The sequence below is a fragment of the Rhinatrema bivittatum genome, chromosome 5, assembly GCF_901001135.1.
Source record: "Rhinatrema bivittatum chromosome 5, aRhiBiv1.1, whole genome shotgun sequence".
NCBI classification, from domain to species: Eukaryota; Metazoa; Chordata; class Amphibia; order Gymnophiona; family Rhinatrematidae; genus Rhinatrema; species Rhinatrema bivittatum.
The window spans coordinates 94241420-94264986 of NC_042619.1; the positions used below are offsets into that span (position 1 = coordinate 94241420).

The following is a 23567-nucleotide window of genomic DNA, read 5'->3' on the forward strand; positions in this document are numbered from 1 at the left end:
AGTGGAAGCCCCGGGACCAATTGCCCGCTCTCAGGCCATCGGCTGCCACTCATAAAAATGGCGCCGATGGCCCAATTAAAAAAAAAAAACCCACCTGACCCTTTAAAAGTGCCCCCTTAGCTTCCCCCACCCTCCCGATCCCCCCAAAACATTTTAAAATTACCTGGTGGTCCAGTGGTGGTCCCGGGAGCGATCTCCGTTTCTCGGGCCGTCGGCTGCCACTAATAAAAATGGTGCCGATAGCCCTTTGCCCTTACCATGTGACAAGGTATCCGTGCCATTGGCCGGCCCCTGTCACATGGTAGGAGCACTGGATGGCCGGCACCATCTTTAAAAATGTGACAGGGGCCGGCCAATGGCACGGATACCCTGTCACATGGTAAGGGCAAAGGGCCATCGGCGCCATTTTTATTAGCGCAGCCGACGGCCCAAGAACAGGAGGTCACTCCCGGGACTTCCGCTAGATTACCAGGTATTTGTAAAAAGTTTTGGGGGGGTTCAGGAGGGTGGGGGAAGCTAAGGGTCAATTTTAAAGGGTCGGGGTGGGTTTTTTTTTTTTTTTTTATCGGCTTGGGCCTCACTAAAAAAAAATTAGCGATATTCCGATTCACATCTCTACCGATCAGATTTTTTTCTCCCTCCAGCCGAACCCGATCGTTAAAACGATCGGGCACACGATTCACATCCCTAGTGACTTATGCTCCCCTGTCATTAGAGACCACCTACTCCAGTTAAACAGTTTTGTTTTATTGTAGAATATATCTGTTCTTTAGATAAGTGATTGTACCCACAACAAGGAGCATTGTACTGAGAGAATTTCTTGCACAAATATTTTTGACTGGAGCATCTAATGATAGATATGGCAGTGCTTCCTTATAGCAAAGGCACTACTGATGTTTAGTTACCCCTTTGGATTATGACACTTGCTTTATCTGTGGTGAAACTGTCTACTTCAGTCTCCAACAAGCATCTGCAATCAATTCAGTGCTCAATGGCTATTGAAAATAATTGCCTGACCCAGTCGTTCCCTCATTAATTCAGAAATGTTGTACCCAGTCTATAAAAATGCAGTACAGTAGTTACTTTCTAAACATTATGAAGATCCACTGGGCTCCAGTCTTTTTGTTGTGCAGCACTTTTAAGATAAAGTATATACGATGGTGGAAAACCTAGATGCCAGCCAAAATTGGAGCCAGGGGGCAAACTGTTTTATCTTTTTTGCCTTTATTACTTGTTTTTTTTATAATTATTATTTTTTTGCTTTGACTTTTTTGCCCCTTTCTTCTCCTCCCATTCTATGTTTCTCCCATTTTCCATTCCGTCTTTATATATCTAGCTTTTCTCCCCTTTGTATTTCTATAGCCTCTTCTCTGTGGCTCGGTTCTGGCAGTGTCTATCTAGTCACAACTGCAGTGGTAACTTTCTGGCCTTGGTGATAGCCCCTTGATCCCAGGCCCTGCTATGGCAGTAGCTTGCTGGTCCTGGCAGCTCAGTGCCAAACTCTGCCATAGCAATGATTCCACACTCTGGAAATAGCTGTCTGGTCCTGACCACATAAGTGGCTCCTTAGTCCTCGATGTAGGCACCCAAAACTGCATTTTAGGTGCCTGAACAACCTGGCACCTTGAATTTTTCTATCCCTTAGTATATATTTTTTGATAAAAGAATTTTTCCTTCTTGCTGATTAAATGTTTTCAATGAAACAGAAGCTTCCTGCATCAGTTTCAATTTGCAGTGTACAAAACTAAAGTCTGAATTATTTTTTCATATATTTTCTGGGATATACAAGCTCCTTACAATTTAAATACATTTCAGGAGATTAATGTATGCAAACAAAGAGCAGCAAATTTGATTAGAAAAGAATGTGATATGAAGAAGGTTGTACAGTCCAAACCAAAAATGTTTGTCTCCCACTTCTGCATGTATGTTTAAAGTTTATTTGACCTACATAAAAACTTATAATAAAACTTTATTTTTACAACAAAGCTGTAAACACAATTCTCTTAAATTATTCTTATGTTGATAGGTTTTCGTCTTGTAAACACAAAGTGCATGGTGTTAGTTGATATGTGGAAAAAAATTCAGCATTCAAACATTGTAACCTTGCGAGAAGTATTTACCACTAAAGCATTTGGAGAACACTGTAAGTTATCTGCTAGACCTTTTGTCATACATTTAATTTATATTCATGTTATTTTGTAGAAACCTTGTAAATAAAGATGTTTTATTCTCTTTTTAAGCTCTTGTGTTTGCATATGATTTTCATGCTGGAGGAGAAACCATGATGAGCAGACACTTTAATGATCCCAGTGCTGATGCCTATTTCACTAAAAGGAAGTGGGGTAAGGACACATATATAAAATCTTTTGACCATAGTTGTAGCTAAGGTGTAACATTCAGTGGATTTAACAGCAGTCTGGATTGACTTCCCATGAAGGGAAGAAAGACGTTAACCTATGCTATATATACATATGATGTCCCAGATGTTAACATTGGAATCCTCACAACAGATCTGCTCCCTTCTATTGCTGCCACAGTTGCAGATAGGTTTTTTCCCCAGTCCTACTCGTTCCTAAAACAGGTGGTATCAAGCATGAACTACATTTCCTAGCGTGTGGCCAGATGGACTCAGGACCAGTGGGTTATATGCTCTTCTGCTAGCAGATGGGAGACTGAGTCGGATTTCAAAGCTGATGGCACTCTAGTAACCTCAGCTCTTCAGTATCTCTCCGTCTCCTAGCAGATGCGGACACTATCCCACTCACTAGAATAGTGTTAAGAATTACAGCAAAGAAGAAAAGGAAACAAATTTTACCTTAAAGAAGATCGAGCCCCGCTTTCCTGCGGTGAAACCTAAGGGTCCTTCCCCCAGTTGAGAATTCCTGAGGTGATTCAGATATCCCTCAGAGGTATGCCTTGGTCCAGTAGCCGGTTACTGGCGTGGACTTAGCCCCCAGAGTGGCTGAAAGACAGTGAGTGCACATCCGAGCGCGGCGGTGAAGGCAGAGCCCTCTCCCCCTGCAGCTGGAGACCGTCCTGGCACACTATCGGTAAGCACCGAGACCACGTAAGCAAAAAAACCTTAAATTCAGGTCTCTGGTCTCCGAGGCTCGGATTGCCGTACCGATTCTGTTTTTCCTTCCGGCGAGGTAAAAAAAGGGAGCACCAACGTGTTGAGCAGCCCTGGTTTGGCTAGGCCCCGACCCAGTGCAGGGGTCCAAGTGGAGACCCTCGGGGGCACCATCTTCCCTTCTCAGCCAGCGGTACGCGCGGGGCAAGCTGGGCGGCCGATGCACCTAACTTGTGCGCGTCCAGTACAGATGTGCGCACACCGCGCGCCCAACGGAGCACAGTACCTGTGTGCCTAGACATAGATGCTATGGCACCGTCGTTCAAGAAGGCCAGAAGGCACTCTCTTTGCACAGCCTGCCACATAAGAGTCGTCCTGCCTGTGTCAGCATTGCGAAGAAGCCCAGGGGGAACCAAAGCTTGGTCCCTCACTGTCAGCGGATGGGTCTGGAACTGCTACAGACGATAGCTCCCCGGATCTATGCATCGCCGAGATGACTTCTTCACAAGAGGGCACCTCGGGCCTCTACTCTGACTCCCCCTGGGATTAACATGTACCCAGGGACCTTCTCCTGCTTAGACTTTTTCCAAGGGCTGCAAGCCTTCGTTCAGGCACAATCAGCCCCGGCTGCGCCCTGGGCTCAATCCCTGCCGGAAGCACAGGATCCTCCCGGCCCTGCTCGGATGCCTCAAGACATGCCTTGCCTTACCAAGAATTTCCCTGACAGGGACCCAGACACCTCATATGATGATGGCGGCTCCCTGGAAGAAGGAGAAATCTCTCCAGGCCTGGAACCATACCGAGCCATCCTTCAATTCTTCCACAAGGATGAATTACCAGCCCTTGTTTCCCAGACTCTGAATACTCTGGGTATTCCAGGCACAGATCCTATGGCGGAACTAAAGAAGAACCCCATCCTGGTGTCCATTCATTCGTAAAGCCTCATGCTACTTCCCAATGATGGAAGCCATCCAGGAACTGATTGACTGTAGTGGGATGTCCTGGAGGCCAGCTTCAAAGGGGGTCGGGCTTTGGAAGCCCTATACCCTCTGGAACCAGCGACCAAGGAACTCCTGCGTTTCCCGAAAGTGGACACCATGTTCTGAGCTGTCTCAAAGTGAATAACCATTTCTATTGAGGGGAGGGGCTGCATTGAAGGATACTCAGGATAGACGATTGGAATCCATTCTTAAGCAGGCCTTTGACACACCAGCAATGACACTGCAGATTGCTTCCTGTGGCGCACTGGTGGCAGGCTCCTGCTTGTTCCTCTCGAGAGAGGCAAATTACTCCGGAACGTATACCAGTGAGACGACGGAACCTGCAGCAGCCTTCCTGACAGATGCAAGCTCAGATCTGGTGGGTACCTCAGCCAGAGCAAAGCCTCGGTAGTGGCTGCCAGGAGACAACTATGACTATGGAATTGGTCTGCTGATGCAACCTGTAAAGCAAATATCACAAGAATGCCTTTTAAAGGATTTCTCTTGTTCGGAAGCGAATTGGAGAAGTTAGCCAGCAAATGGGGGGAATCCCCAGTGCCTCGTCTACCGGTAGATAGTAGTAAAAGATCTCAGTGCCTCTCCCCCAGAAGAACAAAGGGCAGAGGCTCGCAACGCTTTAGACCCTCCAGGAACTCGCAGTTCCAGGCACCTCGTCCCTCCGGAAGGTCCCAGCCCTTTCGGAACAGACAGACCAAGAGAGGAACAGGCCTGGGAGCAGGCTCCAGCCGTGTTCCCCAATGAGAATGGGCCGACCCATCCACAGGAAGAGGAAATAGGGGGTCAACTTGCCCTCTTCTACCAAACATGGGTCGAGATCACATCGGACAAATGGGTACTAAACATCATTCGAGAAGGTTACTCTCTGGAGTTCCGCAGCATCCCTCGAGGCAAATTTATGATGTCACCCTTGCACTCCCACACCAAGAGACTGGCAGTAGAAGCCACTCTGACAAGACTACTCAGGCTGAAGGCAATAACTCCGGTTCCTACACCCCAACAAAATACAGGACGCTATTCCATTTATTTTATCGTTCCCAAGAAAGAAGGATCATTCCAACCCATCTTGGATCTCAAGAACATCAACCGTCATCTGCGGATACTACACTTCCGCATGGAGACTCTTCGCTCCATAATGGCAGTACAACCAGGAGAGTTCCTTACCTCCCTGGACATCTCCGAAGCCTACCTTCACATTCCAGTCCATCAAGATCACAGTGTTTTCTATGCTTTGTGATACTGGGTCACCATTATCAGTCCCGAGCACTACCTTTCAGCCTAGCAACCTCCCCCCGAACATTCTCCAAAATTATGGTGATCATGGCAGCATTGAGGAAGGAATGGATTTTGGTACACCCTTACCTGGACGACTGGCTGATCAGGGCAAAGTCTTTGGAAGAGAGCCGGCAGGTGACCAGCAGAGTCAAGAACCTAGAGCAGGAACTCAGTTGGGTCGTGAACACGGGCAAGAGCAGTCTGCAGCCCTATCAATCTCTAGAGTACCTGGGGGCCCATTTCGACACCAAACAGAACAAAGTCTTCCTCCCTCCCCTGAGGAGAAGGAAACTGATGGAACAATTATGACGATTGATGAGCAATGCACGCCCCAAGGTATGGGACTATCTTCAAGTCCTCTGCCTCATGGCATAAACCCTGGAGGTCGTCCCGTGGGCAAGGGCCCACATGCGACCGCTCCAGCGCTCCTTACTGTCACAATGGAGCCCACTGTCCCAGGAGGAGTAGCCTAGTGGTTAGAGCAGTGGGCTACGAACAAGGAGACCAGGGTTTGAGTCCTGCTGTCGCTCCTTGTAACCTTGGGCAAGTCACTTTACCGTCCATTGCCTCAGGAACAAATTTAGATTGTAAGCCCTCTGGGGATAGGGAAATGCCTACAGTACCTGAATGTAATCCACTTTGAAGTGCTGAAAAAGTGCAAAAAGCGGAATATAAATCTAAATAAATTAATTCACCTCCAACTACCAGCAGAGGTACGTTCTCAGCTTCAGTGGTGGCTACAGGAAGACCACCTAAGCAGAGGATTAAGCCTATCCCCACCGAACTAGATCTTGCTCACCATGGATGCGAGCCTGCGAAGGTGGGGAGCCCACTGTCAGGAACTGATGGCCCAGGGACAATGGAACAAGGAGGAGGCGGAATGGAACATAAACCGTCTGAAAGCTCAAGCAGTCAGACTAGCGTGCCTGCAGTTCAGCCACAGACTCCGAGGCAAAGCGATTCGAGTAATGTCGGACAACGCTAAAACGGTTGCTTCCATCAATCGCCAGGGAGGAACCAGGAGCCATCAGGTGTCTCTGGAGATAGACTCTCTCATGGCATGGGCGGAGATAAACCTACAAGGGATCTCGGCCTCCCACATTGCAGGAAAAGACAATGTCTCAGCAGACTTCCTCAGCAGAGAGAGCCTGGACCCGGGGAAATGGACGCTGTTGACCACAGCCTTCCAAGTGATAGTAAATCGCTGGGGCCTCCCAGCCATGGATCTCAGTGCCCAAGATCCCAGGTTCTTCAGCCGCATACGAGAGCCACACTCCCAAGGGATAGATTCTCTCGTCCAGACTTGGCCAGAGGAAGACTTACTGTATGCCTTCCCCCCATGGCCACTACTGGCCAAGGTCATCCGCAAGATAGAACACAGGGGACTAGTTCTACTAGTGGCCCCAGATTGGCCAAGGCGTGCCCATGGTACGCAGACATACAAAGACTCCTTGTGGGGAGCCCTCTGTGCCTATCTCCACACAGGGACCTTCTCCGGCAGGGCCCGATTCTTCACGAAGATCCATCTATTCTCTCTTATGGTCTGGCCCTTGAGAGGATTCGCCTGAAAAAGTGCGGTTACTCAAAGGCCGTGATTGACACCCTACTCCATGCGCGCAAGTTTTCAACATCTGTCATACATATACGGATCTGGAGAGTATTTGAAGCCTGGTGCGAGGACCGCGGGATACTCCCGGGGATGGCCAAGATCCCATGATTCTGGAGTTCCTACAGGACGGTATGAGGAAGGGGTTGTCACTCAACTCCCTCAAGGTCCAAGTAGTCACACTCTCCTACTTCAGAGCCGAAGTGGACGGTATCCATCTATCAACTCATCCAGATTTGTCCCATTTCCTAAAAGGAGTTAAACAGGCCGGTTAGCCTCACCTCTGTGGTGGGAAAGATATTGGAGTCACTGCTGAAGGAAAGAATTGTGAATTATCTACAAGCAGCAGAATTGATGGACCAGAGGCAGCATGGTTTCACCAAGGGAAGGTCCTGTCAGACAAATCTGATCGACTTTTTTGATTGGGTGACTAAGGAATTGGATCAAGGAAGAGCGCTCGATGTCATCTACTTGGATTTGGTCCCGTACAGGAGGCTGGTGAATAAAATGAGAAGCTTAGGAGTGAGTGCCAAGGGGGTGGCCTGGATTGCAAACTGGTTGACGGACAGAAGACAATGTGTGACAGTAAATGGAACTTACTCTGAAGAGAGAGCGGTGTTAAGTGGAGTGCCGCAAGGATCGGGGTTGGGACCGGTCCTGATCAATATCTTTGCAAGCGACATTGCGGACAGGATAGAAGGTAAGATTTGTCTTTTTGCGGATGACACTAAGATCTGCAACAGAGTGGACACGCCGGAAGGTGTGGAGAGAATGAGACGGGATTTAAGGAAGCTGGAAGAGTGGTCGAAGATATGGCAGCTGAGATTCAATGCCAAGAAGTGCAAAGTCATGCATATGGGGTGTGGAAATCTGAAAGAAATGTATTCAATGGGGGGTGAAGGGCTGATGTGCACGGAGCAGGAGAGAGACCTAGGGGTGATAGTGTCTAACGATCTGAAGTCGGCGAAACAATGTGACAAGGCGATAGCTAAAGCCAGAAGGATGCTGGGCTGCATAGAGAGAGGAATATCGAGCAAGAAAAGGAAAATGATTATCCCCTTGTACAGGTCCTTGGTGAGGCCTCACCTGGAGTACTGTGCTCGGTTCTGGAGACTGTATCTCCGAAGGGACAGAGACAGGATGGAAACGGTCCAGAGAAGGGCCACCAAAAAGGTGGAGGGTCTTCATCAAATGGCTTACGAGGAGAGATTGAAGAATCTAAATATGTACACCCTGGAGGAAAGGAGGAGCAGAGGTGATATGATACAGACCTTCAGATACTTGAAAGGTTTTAATGATCTAAAGACAAATACAAACTTTTTTTTTCCATTGAAAAAAAAATCAGCAGAACCCGGGGTCACGATTTGAAACTCCAGGGAGGAAGACTCAGAACCAATGTCAGGAAGTATTTTCTTCACGGAGAGGATGGTGGATGCCTGGAACGCCCTTTCGGAGGAAGTGGTGAAGACCAAAACTGTGAATGACTTCAAAGGGGCATGGGATAAATACTGTGGATCCATAAAGTCTAAAGGATATGAATGAAGAGAAGAGGCATGGGGGTAGTTTGCGGGAATTACGGCTACAACCTGGAGATTAATACCCTTATTCAATAAACATACTCACTGTCAATGCAACTCCAGCATTGTTCTATGCTTCAACAGCATGAGGAAATTTGGAAAAAAAGGATATGCATTCACAAAAAAAAAAAATAGGGAGTAGCTTGCTTGTTGCGGCGGTTACTACCCCAAACCAAATAAGTCTGATACTTCACTTCAGTGCATATCCAGCATAGCTCTCTGCTTCAACGGCAGGGGGAAAAGACTGATACTTCACTTTCAGTGCATATCCAGCATAGCTCTCTGCTTCAAGGGCAGGGGGGAAAGAGGAAAAGAGGATTTATATTCAGGCAACAACCAACAAGGAATGAATTACATAGTCTGGGCAAATTAAATAATTATGGGAGTAGCTTGCTTCTTATGGCGGTTACTACCCTGAATCAATTAAGCCTGAATACATATCCAGCGCAACACACTGCTTCAGCGGCAGGGGGAATAAAGATAAAAGGAATTATATTCAATCAACGAAGTTAAGGATCCAAGATGGTGGCACGTTAAGAGCTGGCGCCGAGTAGCTCCTGTTTTTTCTTTGAGAAAAGTTGCTTAAATTTTTAATATGCCACCTAAAAAGAAGGGTAAAATCAGGGTTTACCCCTCGACACTCCCACCGATATCAGTACTACAACAGGAGATTACCCGGTTCCTTACCTCCTCAACCATAAATGTACCAGGAGTCGAGGAGCCCTTGGAGCGGCGAACTGAGAGAGAGGACTCCGTTCCGGAGGAGACTACCCTGAGTCCAGAGCAAAGAGCAGCACCGACACATGGAACGGGGCTGGTGTTTCAACCTGATGCGCTGGAAGTGGGAACTCCTTCCGGGTTACAGGCAGAGACGCCAATGCTGACCGCAACTTTTCAAACACTTTCTATAAACTCGGTTGTCCCGGGAGAAGTGAGAACCAGCACGGGAATATCTGGATGCGGACAGGGAGAAGGGGCTGCTGGGGTAAGTCCAGTGGATATTTTCCTGCCATTACCACAAGTAACTACCCAAGCGTTTAAACTTCTGAAAATCCAAGACCGCCCTGAGACTGTGACTATGGCTGCATTATGGGACCTGATGGTGGGGGTTGCATCTGCTGTAAACCAATTAAGCGAAAAAGTGGAGTTATTGGCATCTCAAGGCTCCCAAAATTCGTTTGAATTTCAGAAGAAATTTGATCAAGTTTCAAGGAAAATTGTGAAACTGGAGGAAAAGGAGCAAGAACATTTAAAGTTTAAAGCCGCAGTGGTTAAAGATAATCAATTCATTGCAAGAAGAGTGGAAACATTAGAAAATGCTTCTAGACACTTAAACATAAGGATTTTAAATTTTCCACGAGTTCTGGGCGAAAACCCATATATTTCTTTAAAGAGATTTATGAAGGAAGTCCTTTGTTTTGAGGAAGAAAATTTACCTGCTATAAATAAATGTTTCTTTTTGCCTAAAGTAACCTCAACAGCAAACAGAGCAAATATACAGGAAAATTTAACTGAATTTTTAGAAGATTCGGCAACAGAAATAATTGACAGGGCTACGTTATTGGTATCGTTAATATCATTGTTGGTTGTTCAGTTAATAATGAAAAATAACTTTAGAAAGTTTCCTATTGTTTTCTATAATGAAAATGTAAAAATTTTTCCTGATGTCTCCTATCACCCAGGAAAGGTGCAGGGAGTTTTTAACCCTTCGCCAACAGGCTATTACATTGGGTTATACTTTTAAATTAAAGTTTCCTTGTAAATGTTTCTTAAAGAAAGGAGCAGAAGTCAATATATTCTTCACTTCTGAGCAATTGAAAAGTTTTCTTACATCTAAAACCCCTTTTTACATCTTCTCCCATAACTACGTAAAAGATAAGTGGTTGTTAGATGTCAGCCTTTATTGTTTTAAAAAAAAAAAAGTTTCCCTTTTTAAATACTCTCCATAATTTCGGATCCTTAACCTACGCAAGTTCATTGTATATTGATTTATAAGTTTAAGAAGGATGGAAGTTTAAATATTATTACTATTATGGTGAATTGTATATATGAATATAGGTTTTTTTCCTTTTTCATCCTATCTGCGTTTTCTGTATTTGCAAAATTGATGCTTTTGTAAAGTTAAAACTGATAAAGAATTAAAAAAAAATATATATATTCAGTCAACAACTAACAAGGACTGAATGGCACAGGCTGGGTAAACAAATAAGCATGGGAGTAACTTGCTTATTGCAGCAGTTGCTGCCCCTGACCAATTGAGCTGGATGCTTCGCTTGGATGCAGCTCCAGTGCTGCTCTCTACATCGATGGTGGGGGTGGAGGGAAACTGGAACCAGGGGGTTGCTGATGGGGGCCAAGAGTAACAGATAAGTATGAGAAAAAAAATAAGTGTAAAAGCTTGCTGGGCAGACTGGATGGGCCGTTTGGTCTTCTTCTGCCATCATTTCTATGTTTCTATAGACTTCCTAGCAGGGGCTTCCTTCAGACCAACGTGCGGTCTGTCACTACACCTCTTAACATTGAAGACTGTATTCCTGGTGGCAGTATGTTCAGCTCGTCGCATCTCAGAACTGCAGGCACTATCCTGTCGGGAACCGTTTCTTAGGTTCACTCCTGGAACCATACAGCTGTGCACCGTCCCCTCCTTCCTACCGAAAGTGGTTTCTGAGTTTCATTTGAACCAGGCCATATCCCTGCCATCTCCGGATGAATATAAGGACTCTGAAGACTCACGCCTTCTTCGCCACTTAAATATCAGTAGACTGCTGGTGCGGTACCTGGAAATATCGGAACCGGTGCGCAAAACGGATTGCTTGTTCATTCTTCACAGCGGGAAGAAGCAAGGAGAAGCGGCCTCATGGGCGACCATAGCCCACTGGATCAAAGAAGTAATTAAGGCAGCCTACATAGAGGCTGGAAAGCCCTTGCCACTACAGGTCAAGGCTTATTCTGCTAGGGTCCAGGCAGTTTCATGGGCAGAAACCAAGCTGCTGTCATCTGCCAAGATCTGTCGGGTGGCAATGTGGTCCTCCCTACACACCTTCTCCAGGTTCTACCGCCTGAATGTTCAGGCCCGAGAAGATGCAGCCTTCACAAGGGCAGTACTAAGTGAGCCACGGGCAGCCTCCCGCCCTGTCCGGGAGTAGCTTTTGTACATCCCACTGGTCCTGAGTCCATCTTGCTACACGCTAGGAAATGGAGAAATTACTTACCTGATAATTTTGTTTTCCTTAGTGTAGACAGATGGACTCAGCATCCCGCCCACAGCTGCCCCAGAGAAGGAGGACCTCGGAAAGCGAACCTTGAGACTAAGCACGGGTAAGCTGCGGCCTATCCCAAGTTCAAGACACCCACAGTTTGTCTGGTGTCTGCGTTAATCGGCATTGGCGGTCTCCAGTTTTGAAATCAGTTGAACCAGTTCAATCAAGTTTTAATCAAGCTTAATCAAGTTATTTAAGCAAAGATAAATCCACAGTGGCTTTTCAAAGAGAATACTGAAGAGCTGAGGTTACTGCAGGGGTATATCTAGAGTGACGTTAGCTTTGAAATCAGACTCAGTCTCCCATCTACTAGCAGAAGAGCATATAACCCACTGGTCCTGAGTTCATCTGTCTACACTTAAGCAAAACGAAATTATCAGGTAAGTAATTTCTCCATTTCACCTTTCAGTACTTTATAGCTAATTACTTTCAGGTACTGTAAGTATTTCTCTGTCCCTTGAGGATTTATAATCTAAGTTTGTACCTGAGGCGACTGAGTGACGTGCCCAAGGAACGGCAGTGGGATTTGAATCCTGGTCTCCATGGTTTATACTCCCCTGCTCTAACCACTAGACTACTCTTCCACTCATAATTTAACCTGAGTCAAAGAAAAAATTCACCCGCATCACTTTTTATAATTCCCAGACTCCACCTTAAAATATATACGGTACAGTCATATTAGGGACCAGCAATTTTTAGATTCTATCCATATACTTTAAAAAAAATGTTTTTAATTGCATTTAATAAATTTTAAAGCTAAGAATACTTCCCAGAGACACAGGTCCTGTGTTTCAAATTCTGCTTCAGGGGTGTGATCACTAACTCCGCATTGTCCGCATTATTCAGGACAGCTTTCATAAGTCAAAAACATCTGTGAGCCATAGAAAACCATCCCAAGTTATGCAAGTATTTTTCCATGTATAAATTTTTTAAATGTAAAGAAAATATGTGGATAATGGGTCTGATTATAAAATTGGAACAAAATTAAACATTGTTGGTATTGATATCAAATGTCCTTTATACATTTTATTTATGAATTAACATTTTGCACAAAAAAAGGTGTATATATTTGTCTATGACAGCGTTTCCCAACCCTCTTCCAGAGGCACACCTAACCAGACTGGTTATCAGGATATCTGTAATGAATCTGCATGAGATAGATTTGCATACATTGGAACCTCAAGATATGCAAATCTTTCTCATGCCATATTCATTGTAGAAATCCTGAAGACCCGACTGACTAGGTGTGGTTCCAGGATAGGGTTAGGAAAGACTGGTCTAGGGTTGCAGGGATCTGTCTGCTACAAGACACTGCCAGCTGCCCTCCCACCTTACTTGCGATCTTAAGTCAGGGAAAAAACAAATAGACTTTTATTTATCAGATTTGGAAGGACATCTCATTTAGAAAATAGCAATTGCTTTCTCTAATGTCCTGGCCACTAAGCACCAGTTTTCCCTAAGGAAAGTTCTGTATCATGGGTGGTAACAAAACATGCCAAAAACCTTAGGCTGCTTAATATGTTAATACTTATGGCTAACTTACTCACCCCTGATTCCAAATTCAGGTGATATCTCTGTTCACCTCTGAACCAGGTTCCAGCTGGAGAGCTGCAGAATGTGGACAGGGGAGAGGCTTGCTTCCTGGGCTTGGTGCTGGCAGAGCAGGCGGGCTGTGCAGGAAGGAGGCTAGCTTCTGACTCTGGTGCTTGCCAGCTGTCTGGGCTTGTTCTCACTCTCCCGTTTATGACTCCATGTCACTCTCTGCACCTGAACCGGGGTCTCCACTCTCCGATCACCTGGCCACACTTAGTCTTCTCCCCTCTTGATAGCAGGGAGGGCTGGTTTGCCTCTGGGCCCCCCCCCCCTCCCCTTTTCGCTTCCAGGGACACCTTGGCACAAGTTCTCGCTCTCTGGGTTTTCTCCCCAGGTTTGGGCTCAGGGTTTGTGCCTTCTTTCTTCAGGGGCTCCCCTGCTTCAGCCTTTCTCCTCCTTTTGATTTCAGGGCTGCTCTCCTCTTGGGGTCCGTTACTTGCCTTCCTTCTTTGCTTCCTTGTCCCCCTATTTTATAATTTCCAGCTGATAATTATGCATAAGCTCATGCATAATCACGTGGTGAGTTAGAGGGTCTTTGCCGCATTGTAGGTCTTTTTTCCCCTCCCCATTACTTCGGTGGGATCCTACCATGTTGAAAGTCCTCCCCCTCCCCCAATTCATTTAGGGAGAGAACTGCCTCATCTGCATGCCACGCTTTGTGTCAGAGTGTTTTCTCAGTCTCGGGCCGCCCTCGCTCCCCCTCAAGGATGAGGGTCTTTCTGACCTCTGCTTGCTTGGTAGTCCCTGACACTTGCTTAGGATCTTAAGTCATTGGTTCTCTGCATTATTTTTCACAGGAACTGACAAACAGGCACATCTGATAAGGTATCCTTCAGTGTATCAGGACAAGGCCTTTTTAATTTCCACAGAGACAAGGTTATTTGTTTTTTGTTTTTTTTAATCTTTTATTTTCAATTTTTTCAAAATAGTACCATACTGCAAAGCATAACATAACACATGACCGAACAACCTTGGTCACCCCACTTTTCCCTACCCCCCCCTCCCTAGCCTCATTTTGGTAATTGAATACAAAATCCATAGCATCAGCCACAGTTTTGTTAGTAGTAAAAGTACAAATTGTCCTTGGTAGTAGAATGAGTAATGTTGGTGTGGTTATGTATATTAGCATCTGGTACAGGATACACCCACTAATCCGTGTGATGTTCATAAAGCTGTAATACATTGTGGTCCCAGAACCGTTCTGGGGTCGTATGGCAGTGATTACGACATCTCAAATAGTCTGCTTCAGGCTTGGACGCTTAAAGACAGGAGGAACGCTGACCATTTATCCAGGAATTCCTTGTATTTGGCAGGTGTCAACCTTTTTGCTGTGATATGTTCATATATTACTGTGCGATGTAGTTTCACCCTCCAGGACGTCACAGAAGGTGGGTCCTCCTTTAGCCACATGTCCAGTGTCACTTGTTTCGCCAGCCAAAAGGCTTGTTGCAGAAACACCCTCTGTTTAGTTGAGATAGAGTCCGGCAGGTTGTCCGTCACCTCAAAAAGGCACAGGTGTGGGTCCAGTGGTATAGTCGTAGCCAGGAGATCAGTGAGGAAACGCAAAATACCGCGCCGGAACTCAAGCACTTTATCACAGCTCCAAAATAGATGGAATAAGATACCTTCCGCAACTTGACATTTGATGCAAGTGGCGCTGGCAGTCAGTTTAATTTTGTAGGCCCAGCTGCGAGAAATGAATAGCCGTCTAAGAAATTTGTATTGTGTTTCTCTCAGTAATACATTATCAGAGACTCGTTGGAGACTGCCAAAACAGCGCTCCAGGGTTTCTGGAGTGACATGGCAGCTCATCTCTTGAGTCCAGTGCTCCACAAGCCTCAATAATGGCCCTGGAGTTGCAAGGCCTACTATAGCCCTTCTCAAAGTGACACACATGATTGGCTTCCCTTGTGGAATGGAGAAGAAGTTGGTGAAAGCCGGCATATTTGGCGTGGGCGATCTCTGTATCCGATCATGTTCAATAAAGTGGCAAACTTGTAGGTACATGTAGAATTCCTTGTTGGAAAGGCCATAATCCTGCTGAAGAGCAGCGAAGGGGAGCACCCATCCCAGTTCTTTACGCAGAAATTGGGGTAGAAATTCCAGACCTTTGGCTTTCCAGGTGGTAAGTACCGAAGGTCCAAGTCCCGGAGAGAATCTGGGATGACCACGGATCGAAGAAACCCTAAGTTGGCGACAGTGTCTATGCCATGCTAGCCTGCAACTTGAGAGGAAAGGATTCCAGAAAATCTCCTTGGGGAGAGCAGTGCCGGGGACATGCAAGAGGTTCTGGAGTCTCAAGGAGCCACAATAGGCCTGAAGGAACCCAATAGGTGTATACTTGTCGGATCCCGAGATGCAGTCAGAGATGTGCCTAAGAAGGCATGCTAAATTGTAATCCTGTATGTTCGGACAATCCATACCCCCCTTCTCCCAGGGAGTTTGTAAAAAGGGCAGCGCAATCCGTGCTCGTTTGCCCCTCCAAAGAAATGCCCCCAAACTCCTCTCAAGGGCTCTACCGTGTTTCCGTAGGAGCCAGACCAGCAGCATTTGGAGAGTGTAGAGCCAATGCGGTAGTTCCATCATTTTAAATAGTTGAATTCTGCCACTGATGGATAGAGGGAGTGCTCTCCAGTGTTCCAATCTGTCTTTGGTTTGATGAAGCAGAGGCATAACATTGCATTTGTAAATATTAGTAATGTTAGTAGGGATCTTAATGCCCAAGTATCTCATCTCTTTGTCTACCCACCTAAGTGGGAAGGGGTCTGGCCACTTGCATTTTAGCGAGCCAATTACATCCAGGACCTCAGACTTGTCTAAGTTTATTTTGAGGCCTGAAAAGGTACCAAAATGTTGCTGGTGGGCCATCACCTTTGGTAAGGAGTGCAGGGGGGAGATCAAGAATACCAGGACGCCACCAGCAAACGCTGCAGTTTTAAAGGTTTCCCCCTGCAACTCAAGGCCCCTGATTTGTGAGTCTGAGAGACAAGGTTTTAAAGTTCACCTGACAGTGCCTTTTTGGGGCCTGTCAGAATTTGGCCTGTGCATGGCTATTATAATTCATAATTGGTGCATCAGTGGTAAATATGAGATATCTCCCTACAGTGTTGCAATGCTTAATTATCTGTTGTAGGAGTGATATTTTGAGTTGACAAGGATTCTGTTTCCAGCAACCTCCAAAACAAAAGGATGAGGAGAGCCATTCCCCTGTAATACGTTCCTCTATGTCTTTAAAAATAGAACAGTTCCAAAAAGGGAATTTTTTTTTTTTTGCATCGAATTTGCACAGGTTACACAGTTTGTCACATAACATCCAGCAGAGCTTTACAAAGTTATAGAATTTAGACCTCTACCTTGTAAAACAGTCATCTATTTACTCCAGCCTTATACAGGGGCCCATACTGACATTAGCTTCCCAGTTTTCTCTATCTCCAGCAGATGTTAGGATAGCATACCCATGCTTCAAAATCTGGCCTAGGCTGGCTGAAGATGAATTTTCCGGTTGGAGTGATTGGCTTCTGCGCAGCAGGCCTTTGGATCTGATCCTTACCCAGTTGAATAATGTCAGAGTTGGGGGGCTTCCAGGAGTGTTCTGAGGGTGTCCTGGTCTGAGGGCTGAAAGATTTTTTGAGTTTGGCTGGATGCCTCCCTTCTCATTTTATTTTTTTATTCTCTGCTCTTCCCACCTCCACCCTCTTTTTCCTCCTCTGCATCTCCTTTTATTTTTAGATATTGTCTACAAATAAAGAGTTAAAAAAGGAAGGGGAGATTGTGCGGAACTGAGCAAAGCTATAGAGGTCGTGCATAAGGCCAGTGATCTTCAGCCTCCGGCTGTTAATTGGGCCCAGGAGCTCAGAAACTCAGCAACTTGCAAGCTGATGCAATGTCACGCGCGTTCGACTGGGTGTCCGTTTTTTCAACGCGCTCATATCCATCTCTCCTGAGCGCACGATACAATATTTTAATGAGCTGCCATGTTAAAAAGGATGCGTTTGGCTAAAAGTTTGCATCCCTAGTGCTCTAAAGCAGGAAAACATGGGTGTTTATGGGCCAGGAAAATGGGTGCTCAATACGATGGTCCGTTTTATCCCGTCCTAGATAACTCAGCGCAATATACACACACACTTGCAGCGTGTGTATTGTGTGCACAGAAATTCTTTTTTTTGTAATCGAGCTCTTACATTTTTTCCCCTAACTTTAAGCACCGCATGCAGTAGAACTTAGTATCACAATGATTCTAAGTTGTTGGAATAACAGAGCCCAGGTTTTTTTTTGTTTTTTCATGTGCTCTTGACTCACTTTATGAGTTAACATCCGCTCTGGGACTGGCGTTAAATTTCCCCAGCGATTTTTTTATTTTTTTATTTTTTTTTTTACCAGGGTGTAATAGCTAATAGCCTCATCTACAATTAGCTACATGTTTGTTTGGAGGCACTAATCCCCTTATTGCATCAGGTGTTAGTCTGGCTTGTCCAAAATACACGTTAACCTGTGCACTGGGCTGGGCACACTTTATTGCATCTGCCCCTCGGTTAGTACCCTTCCTGGGTGGGGAGGGGTTTGCTAATCAGAAGAGTGCTATGGCTAAGTTAGGGAACATGCTAAGCCTGTGGGGACTTCAGCAAATATGTTTCTCTCCACATGACCATGGCAGGCAGCAGCAGGTGCCACATATGTTTGAAGGAAGAGGGTGCAAGGTCTCAAGTCTCCACTGTCCTGGAAGTTCAGGCAGCAATGGTTGTAGAGGGCAGAAATTCAGAATGGGGCCTTGGAAGCAACTGGGACAGCACTGGAAGACATATCCCAGTTAGAGGGATCTCCCTGATGGTAGATGCTTGTTATGATATTTGAGCTAAAAGCATGGTTTCAGTAGTGGCAGCATACTATTTAGTATGACTGAGAAACTGGGTGACTGACACAGTTTCTAAAGTCTGTCTGCCCAAGCTTCCATTTAAGGGGAAGTTTCTTTTTGGTGAGAACTTTAAAAGTTGGTTAAGGACCTGACTGAGTCCAAGAACCTTATGCTCCTGGAAGATAGACCCAAGCGTTCATCTCATCTGGTTCCAGCCAGAAGTTGATTCTGGGAGGCCAGGAGTTATCGCCCAAGAAGAAACATTTCTTTTCAGTGGGGCTGGCTGTTTCAAAAGAATGTTCTTTCACAGTTGTAAGAAGTGATTGGGACAGGGGCGCAAATGGCTCAGGTGGTGCTCATACCTCTCTATGTGGATTTGAGTGCTCAATTTTTTGAAGTTAGGATAGGTGGAAGACTAGGTGCCTTCTACCAGAGGTGGGTCCAGATCACTTCAGACCAATGGGTCTTGCACATTGGAAGATATGGCTATGCTTTGGAATTTATTGCCCTATTTTGTTCTCTTCAAAAGAAAACAGCCATTCAGTCTGCTCTAGACCACATTTGGCAGATAAAGGCGATGATTCCTGTTCCAAAGGCAGAGTGGGGACAAAGAGAAATATTACATTTATTTCATGGTATCCAATAGGGAGGGTGCTTTTTCCCTTGTTCTGGACTTGAAGCAGGTCAACAAGTCACTCAGAGTCCACTGATTTTGCATGGAAACACTAAGATGAATCATGGGATGGTGAGACAGGAAGAATGCTTTTTTTCTTTTTTTGACTTTCCTGGATTTGCCAGAACCCTTCATATCCTCATCAGGGAGGATCATCAGAGAATTCTTCCCCTTGCTGTCTTAAGTGGTTACCTTCAGTTCTGAACACTTCCCTTTGGTGGCTACAGCACAAAAGACCTTCTCCAAAGTAATGGTGGTGCTAGCTTGACAATTGGATAGTTCAAGCAAAGTTAACGGCAAAAGGCTGGAGTTCCGCTGCCTTGGCAGATTGGGAGCCTTCTGTATGTCTTCTCTCCATGGCCTCTCATCAGAATCTGGTACTCCTGGTAGCTCCTAATTGGCCCAACTGTCTGTGATATGCTGATATAAGATTTAAAACTGGAGAACCCTTTGACTTTCTCAGGACTACAAGGGCCGGTGTTGTAAGGACTGGATCTTCTGAAGTATCCATCTCCATTTTGTCTTATAGTTTGGCTCTTGAGAAGGCTAGGTTGACCAAAAAAAGGGCTAGTCCCAAAAGATAATGGCTGCTCTCTTGCAGATCCAGAAAAGATCCACTCCCTAGCATATGTGGGGTATTTTTGAAGCATGGTGTAGGGAGAATGGAATATTTCTTGACAAGACAATTATGGCTTCAATTTTGTCCTGCTTGCAGGAGTGCCTGGAAAAAGTTCTGGTGCTTAATTCTATCAAGATACAGGTGGTGGCTATCGCCTATTATAGGGGTCATTTTCAAGGATCTCTTCTTTCAGTTTATCTGGGTATTTTGTATTTCTTTAGAGGGGTGAAACATATCTAACCGCTCAGGCAGGAGTTCGTTCCTTTCTGAGATCTGAATTTAGTGTTGCAGGCCTTGATCAAGGCCTCCTTTTGAGCCTATAAGGGAGCCATCAATTAAGGATTTGATACTTAAGGCAGTGTTCTTGGTGGTGATATGTTCGATGAGGTAAATTTCAGAATTGCAAGCCCAGTTGTATAAGGAGCCTTTTCTGGAGGTGTCAATATGTATGGTTCCTTTATTCTTGCTGTAAGTAGTTTCGTATGAATCATACCATTTTTTTTTTCTTTCAAAAAGAGGGTCCTGTTTGGGAAGGGATAAAGAACTCCATAGACTGGATGTGAGTAGAATTCTTTTGAGATAATCTAAAAATGACTAATGCCTTTAGAAGATTGCATCAACTGTTTGTCCTTTTCGGTGGTCAGTGAAAAGGGGAAGCAGTTTCCAAAGCCTCTACAGCCCATTGGATTGAGAATGTGATTAGTTAAGCATATTGTGCTAAAGGGATACCTCATCCCAGGAGTCTGAGGGTGCATTCGATGAGGGCTCAAGCCTCGTCATGGGCATACTTCAGTTGGTATCCTCAGTGGAGATTTTCAAGTTAGTGACTTGGTCATCCTTACATTATTTCACAAAGCATTACTGTCTGGATGTGCAGGCCAGAGAAGACATTGCGTTTGGGGTAGGCATCTTAAGAAGGGAGTTGGCAGTTTCCCACCCAGTTTGAAGGAAGGTATCTGAACTGGTCTGACGAAATGAAGAGGAAGTGAAATTTAGTCTCACCTGCTAATTTCCTTTCCTTGAGTCCTGACAGACCAGTCTAGGACCCTCCCAAACTTATTTGTGCTGCTATTGTTTCTGTATACGGGATCTGCAATGGTTTTCATATTTTTGTAGATAAAAGTTCAAGTTCTTAGGGTAATCCTAGCTTCATTGAACTAACTTGGTCATCCAATATCCTAAGGCTGAGGAAGCCTCAGTGTGTTATCTTCTGGAAGTCCCTGGCTGTTGGGCTGGGGGAAGTGGGGAGATAGGTTATGTTCTGCTTGCTATCTAAATACTTGGAAGCTGATGTCAGCACAGGATGCTATATGGGATGACATCAGCAAACCTGTTCTGTCTCCATGTGCTGGTAGGTGAGCATAAACCTATACATCTGAATTGGTCTGGCAAGACTCAAGGAAAGACAATTAGGTAAGACTAAATTTGATCTTCTTTCAGTTGCTTCCATGTTTTAAGAGAACTGTGATTAGCATTTTAATAATGCTTTGAGGTCTCAACACCCATGCGGTTTTTTTTATTTTTTTAATGCTTCAACGTCACAAGAAGACTTATGCCCCTGAGAGATCTGAGAATGCTTTAGTAGTTCCCACTGTATCTCATGAATGCTTTTGCATTTTGGTATAGCCTGAATGCTCAGCTCTTTGATTGTACTTCACTGCTGTGCAGGTATTTAGAAATTTAAAAGGTTGACCAATGCCTCTGAAATGCTCCTTCACTTAATGCCTCAGTGGAAACTCAGTACTATTTTGGCTTTGGATGAATAAATCTACGCCTTAGTGCGGCTTTAGCATACTTTTTTCACTAAGGTGCGATGAAACTTTGTTACTGTGGCACTCTTAAGGGTACTTACATTTTAGGATAACTATACTTTTCCAGTGCCTCTGAAAGCTTAATGCAATGTTACTTCATACTGTGGCCTTGAAACTGCTTTGGTGTCTCAGACACCTTTAATTTTTAAGGTTCCTTTGTGCACCTGCCCTTTGAGAATTCTTTCCTCCTTAGAGGACATTTCTGGCATCTGTATGTTTTTAGGATATCTGTAATGAATATCTATAACAAGTAGGCCGTTTAGTGGACAAATTATCCAGCTCACGTTAGCTGGATAACTTGTCCAGTATATTCAGTGGGATAAACGTTCCACTGAATATCCCCGATTAAAGTTGTCCGGCTAACTTTTGCCAGATAACTTTAGACATAACCTGCTATATTCTTTTGAATATAGCCAGTTAAGTAGTGAAACACAGCTTAAAAAAAAAAAAATTGCGATCCTTTTCTTCCCTCCCACCTGAGGATTAAATGCTCAGCCCTGCTAGGCAGAGCCTGTATCACCCCCCAACCCCCTCCATTGTGGAAATTTAAAACTTTTAAGTGCCAGCCCAATCTCTCACCCCCCCTCCCCCCCCCCCCCCCCCCCCCCCCCCCAAATACCAGCTCCTGGATCCAGGGAAAAATCTGAAAATATAGTCACTTTCAGGCCCCCCAACCCCTACCCTCCCAGAATTTGCAAGCTTTTTATTCTTCAGTCTAGATCATGGGTAGCGTCCTACCATGATCCAGGCCCTTTTCTTCCGCCATCACGAAGTAGCTACGACAAAAGTGTACACTTCCATCATAGCTGCTTAGCAATGGTCCCGAATCATGGTAGGATGCTGTCATGATCTGGGCTAAAAAATAAGCATCTTGGAAGGTACTGGGAGGGTAAACATTGGGGGGGGGGGGAGGGGGGTGTCTTGAAAGTGGCCATATTTTGAGATTTTTTCACTAACCTGGGAGCAGGTGGAGGGGGGAGAGGAAGGGGAGAAGCCAGGCTGGCGCAGACATTTTTAACTTCCCTCAATGGGAGGGGTGGGGGGGGGCCTTCAGGCTTGGCCCAGAAGGCCTAACTTTTAATCCTTGTGTGGGAGGGAGGAAAGGGTACATGTTTTTCCCAGCAGGCCTGCAATCTTTTTTTTTGGTCTTGTTTCACCCCTTAACCAGCTATATTCAAAAGAATATAGCAGATTATGTTTATAGTTATCAGGGAGCATGGTCCTGGATAACTTTAGACCTGCTCTCTCAGGTATGTCTAGATTTAGACAAAGTATCCAGCTAACCCTTAATATTGGAGTTAGCTGGTTAAGCTATTCTCCTAATTCTTCCCTTCCCCAAAATGTAACCAGTATACCCCTTTCTTATTTGTCCAAAGACTTAAGCCAGATAAGGAAGGGGAATATGCAAAACTAGCCATTTAAATGGATAACTCGCACGTTATCAGTCTTAAATGGCTTTGAAAATTGACTCTAACATGCATTTGGTCTAAGAAATAGATTAATTTCCATTTTATGTGGTTGCCCTCAATATTAGATTTATTGATTGATTTTGTGGGCCTTGAGGGTTGAATTTGCACAGTTCTGCTACTAAATTGCTCCTTGCTTCCTAGACTTTAGTTGTTTACATTTCAGTGACAACTCTACAGTAATTTCAAGATGTCTTTATGCTTTTCAACCCTTCTACATTTCTTTGAGTTTTCTAATTCCCCTTGTTGAAAGTACTTTCATTTGGAGAAACAATGATGGTTTATCTATGATGAATTGTTTTGTAAAGGTAACATTTTCATGGTTTCTCATACCCTGTCCATACACTGAGTTCTCCCTAGATCTACATTAGTGTGCAATAAAATGGAATTTACAGTTGGAGCGAATTTTAGAACTCGCTCTGAAGAGTCAGCATGTAACAAGTTATGTGATGTGTTGCATTCATGAAAATAGTGCCTTCAGTGAACAGTTAAAGGTAAATAATCCTATTTTGACTCAAACATGAGAATATTTTCAAATTTTAATAATGGAATTGTTTTGGGGGTTTTTTTGTTTTGTTTTCAATAATTTAAAATTAACCAAATTCCTGGCTGCTTATTTGTTCTTCTGATTGTAGTATCCATTAGGGATGTGAATCGTTTTTTGACGATTTAAAATATCGTCCGATATATTTTAAATCGTCAAAAATCGTTAGGGCCACGATACAATACCAATTCCCCCGATTTATCGTTAAAAAATCGTAAATCGG

At 44.9% G+C, this 23567-nt stretch overlaps 1 protein-coding gene across 1 annotated transcript in view; it reads left to right on the forward strand.

Moving 5' to 3' along the window:
• Positions 1-23567, forward strand: part of PAN3 (poly(A) specific ribonuclease subunit PAN3) — a 315850-nt gene that overhangs the window by 172657 nt on the left and 119626 nt on the right. The window contains exons 10-11 of the mRNA XM_029602606.1: positions 2027-2143; positions 2241-2342. Coding sequence (XP_029458466.1) covers positions 2027-2143; positions 2241-2342 — 219 coding nt within the window. The remainder of the gene's footprint in view (positions 1-2026; positions 2144-2240; positions 2343-23567) is intronic.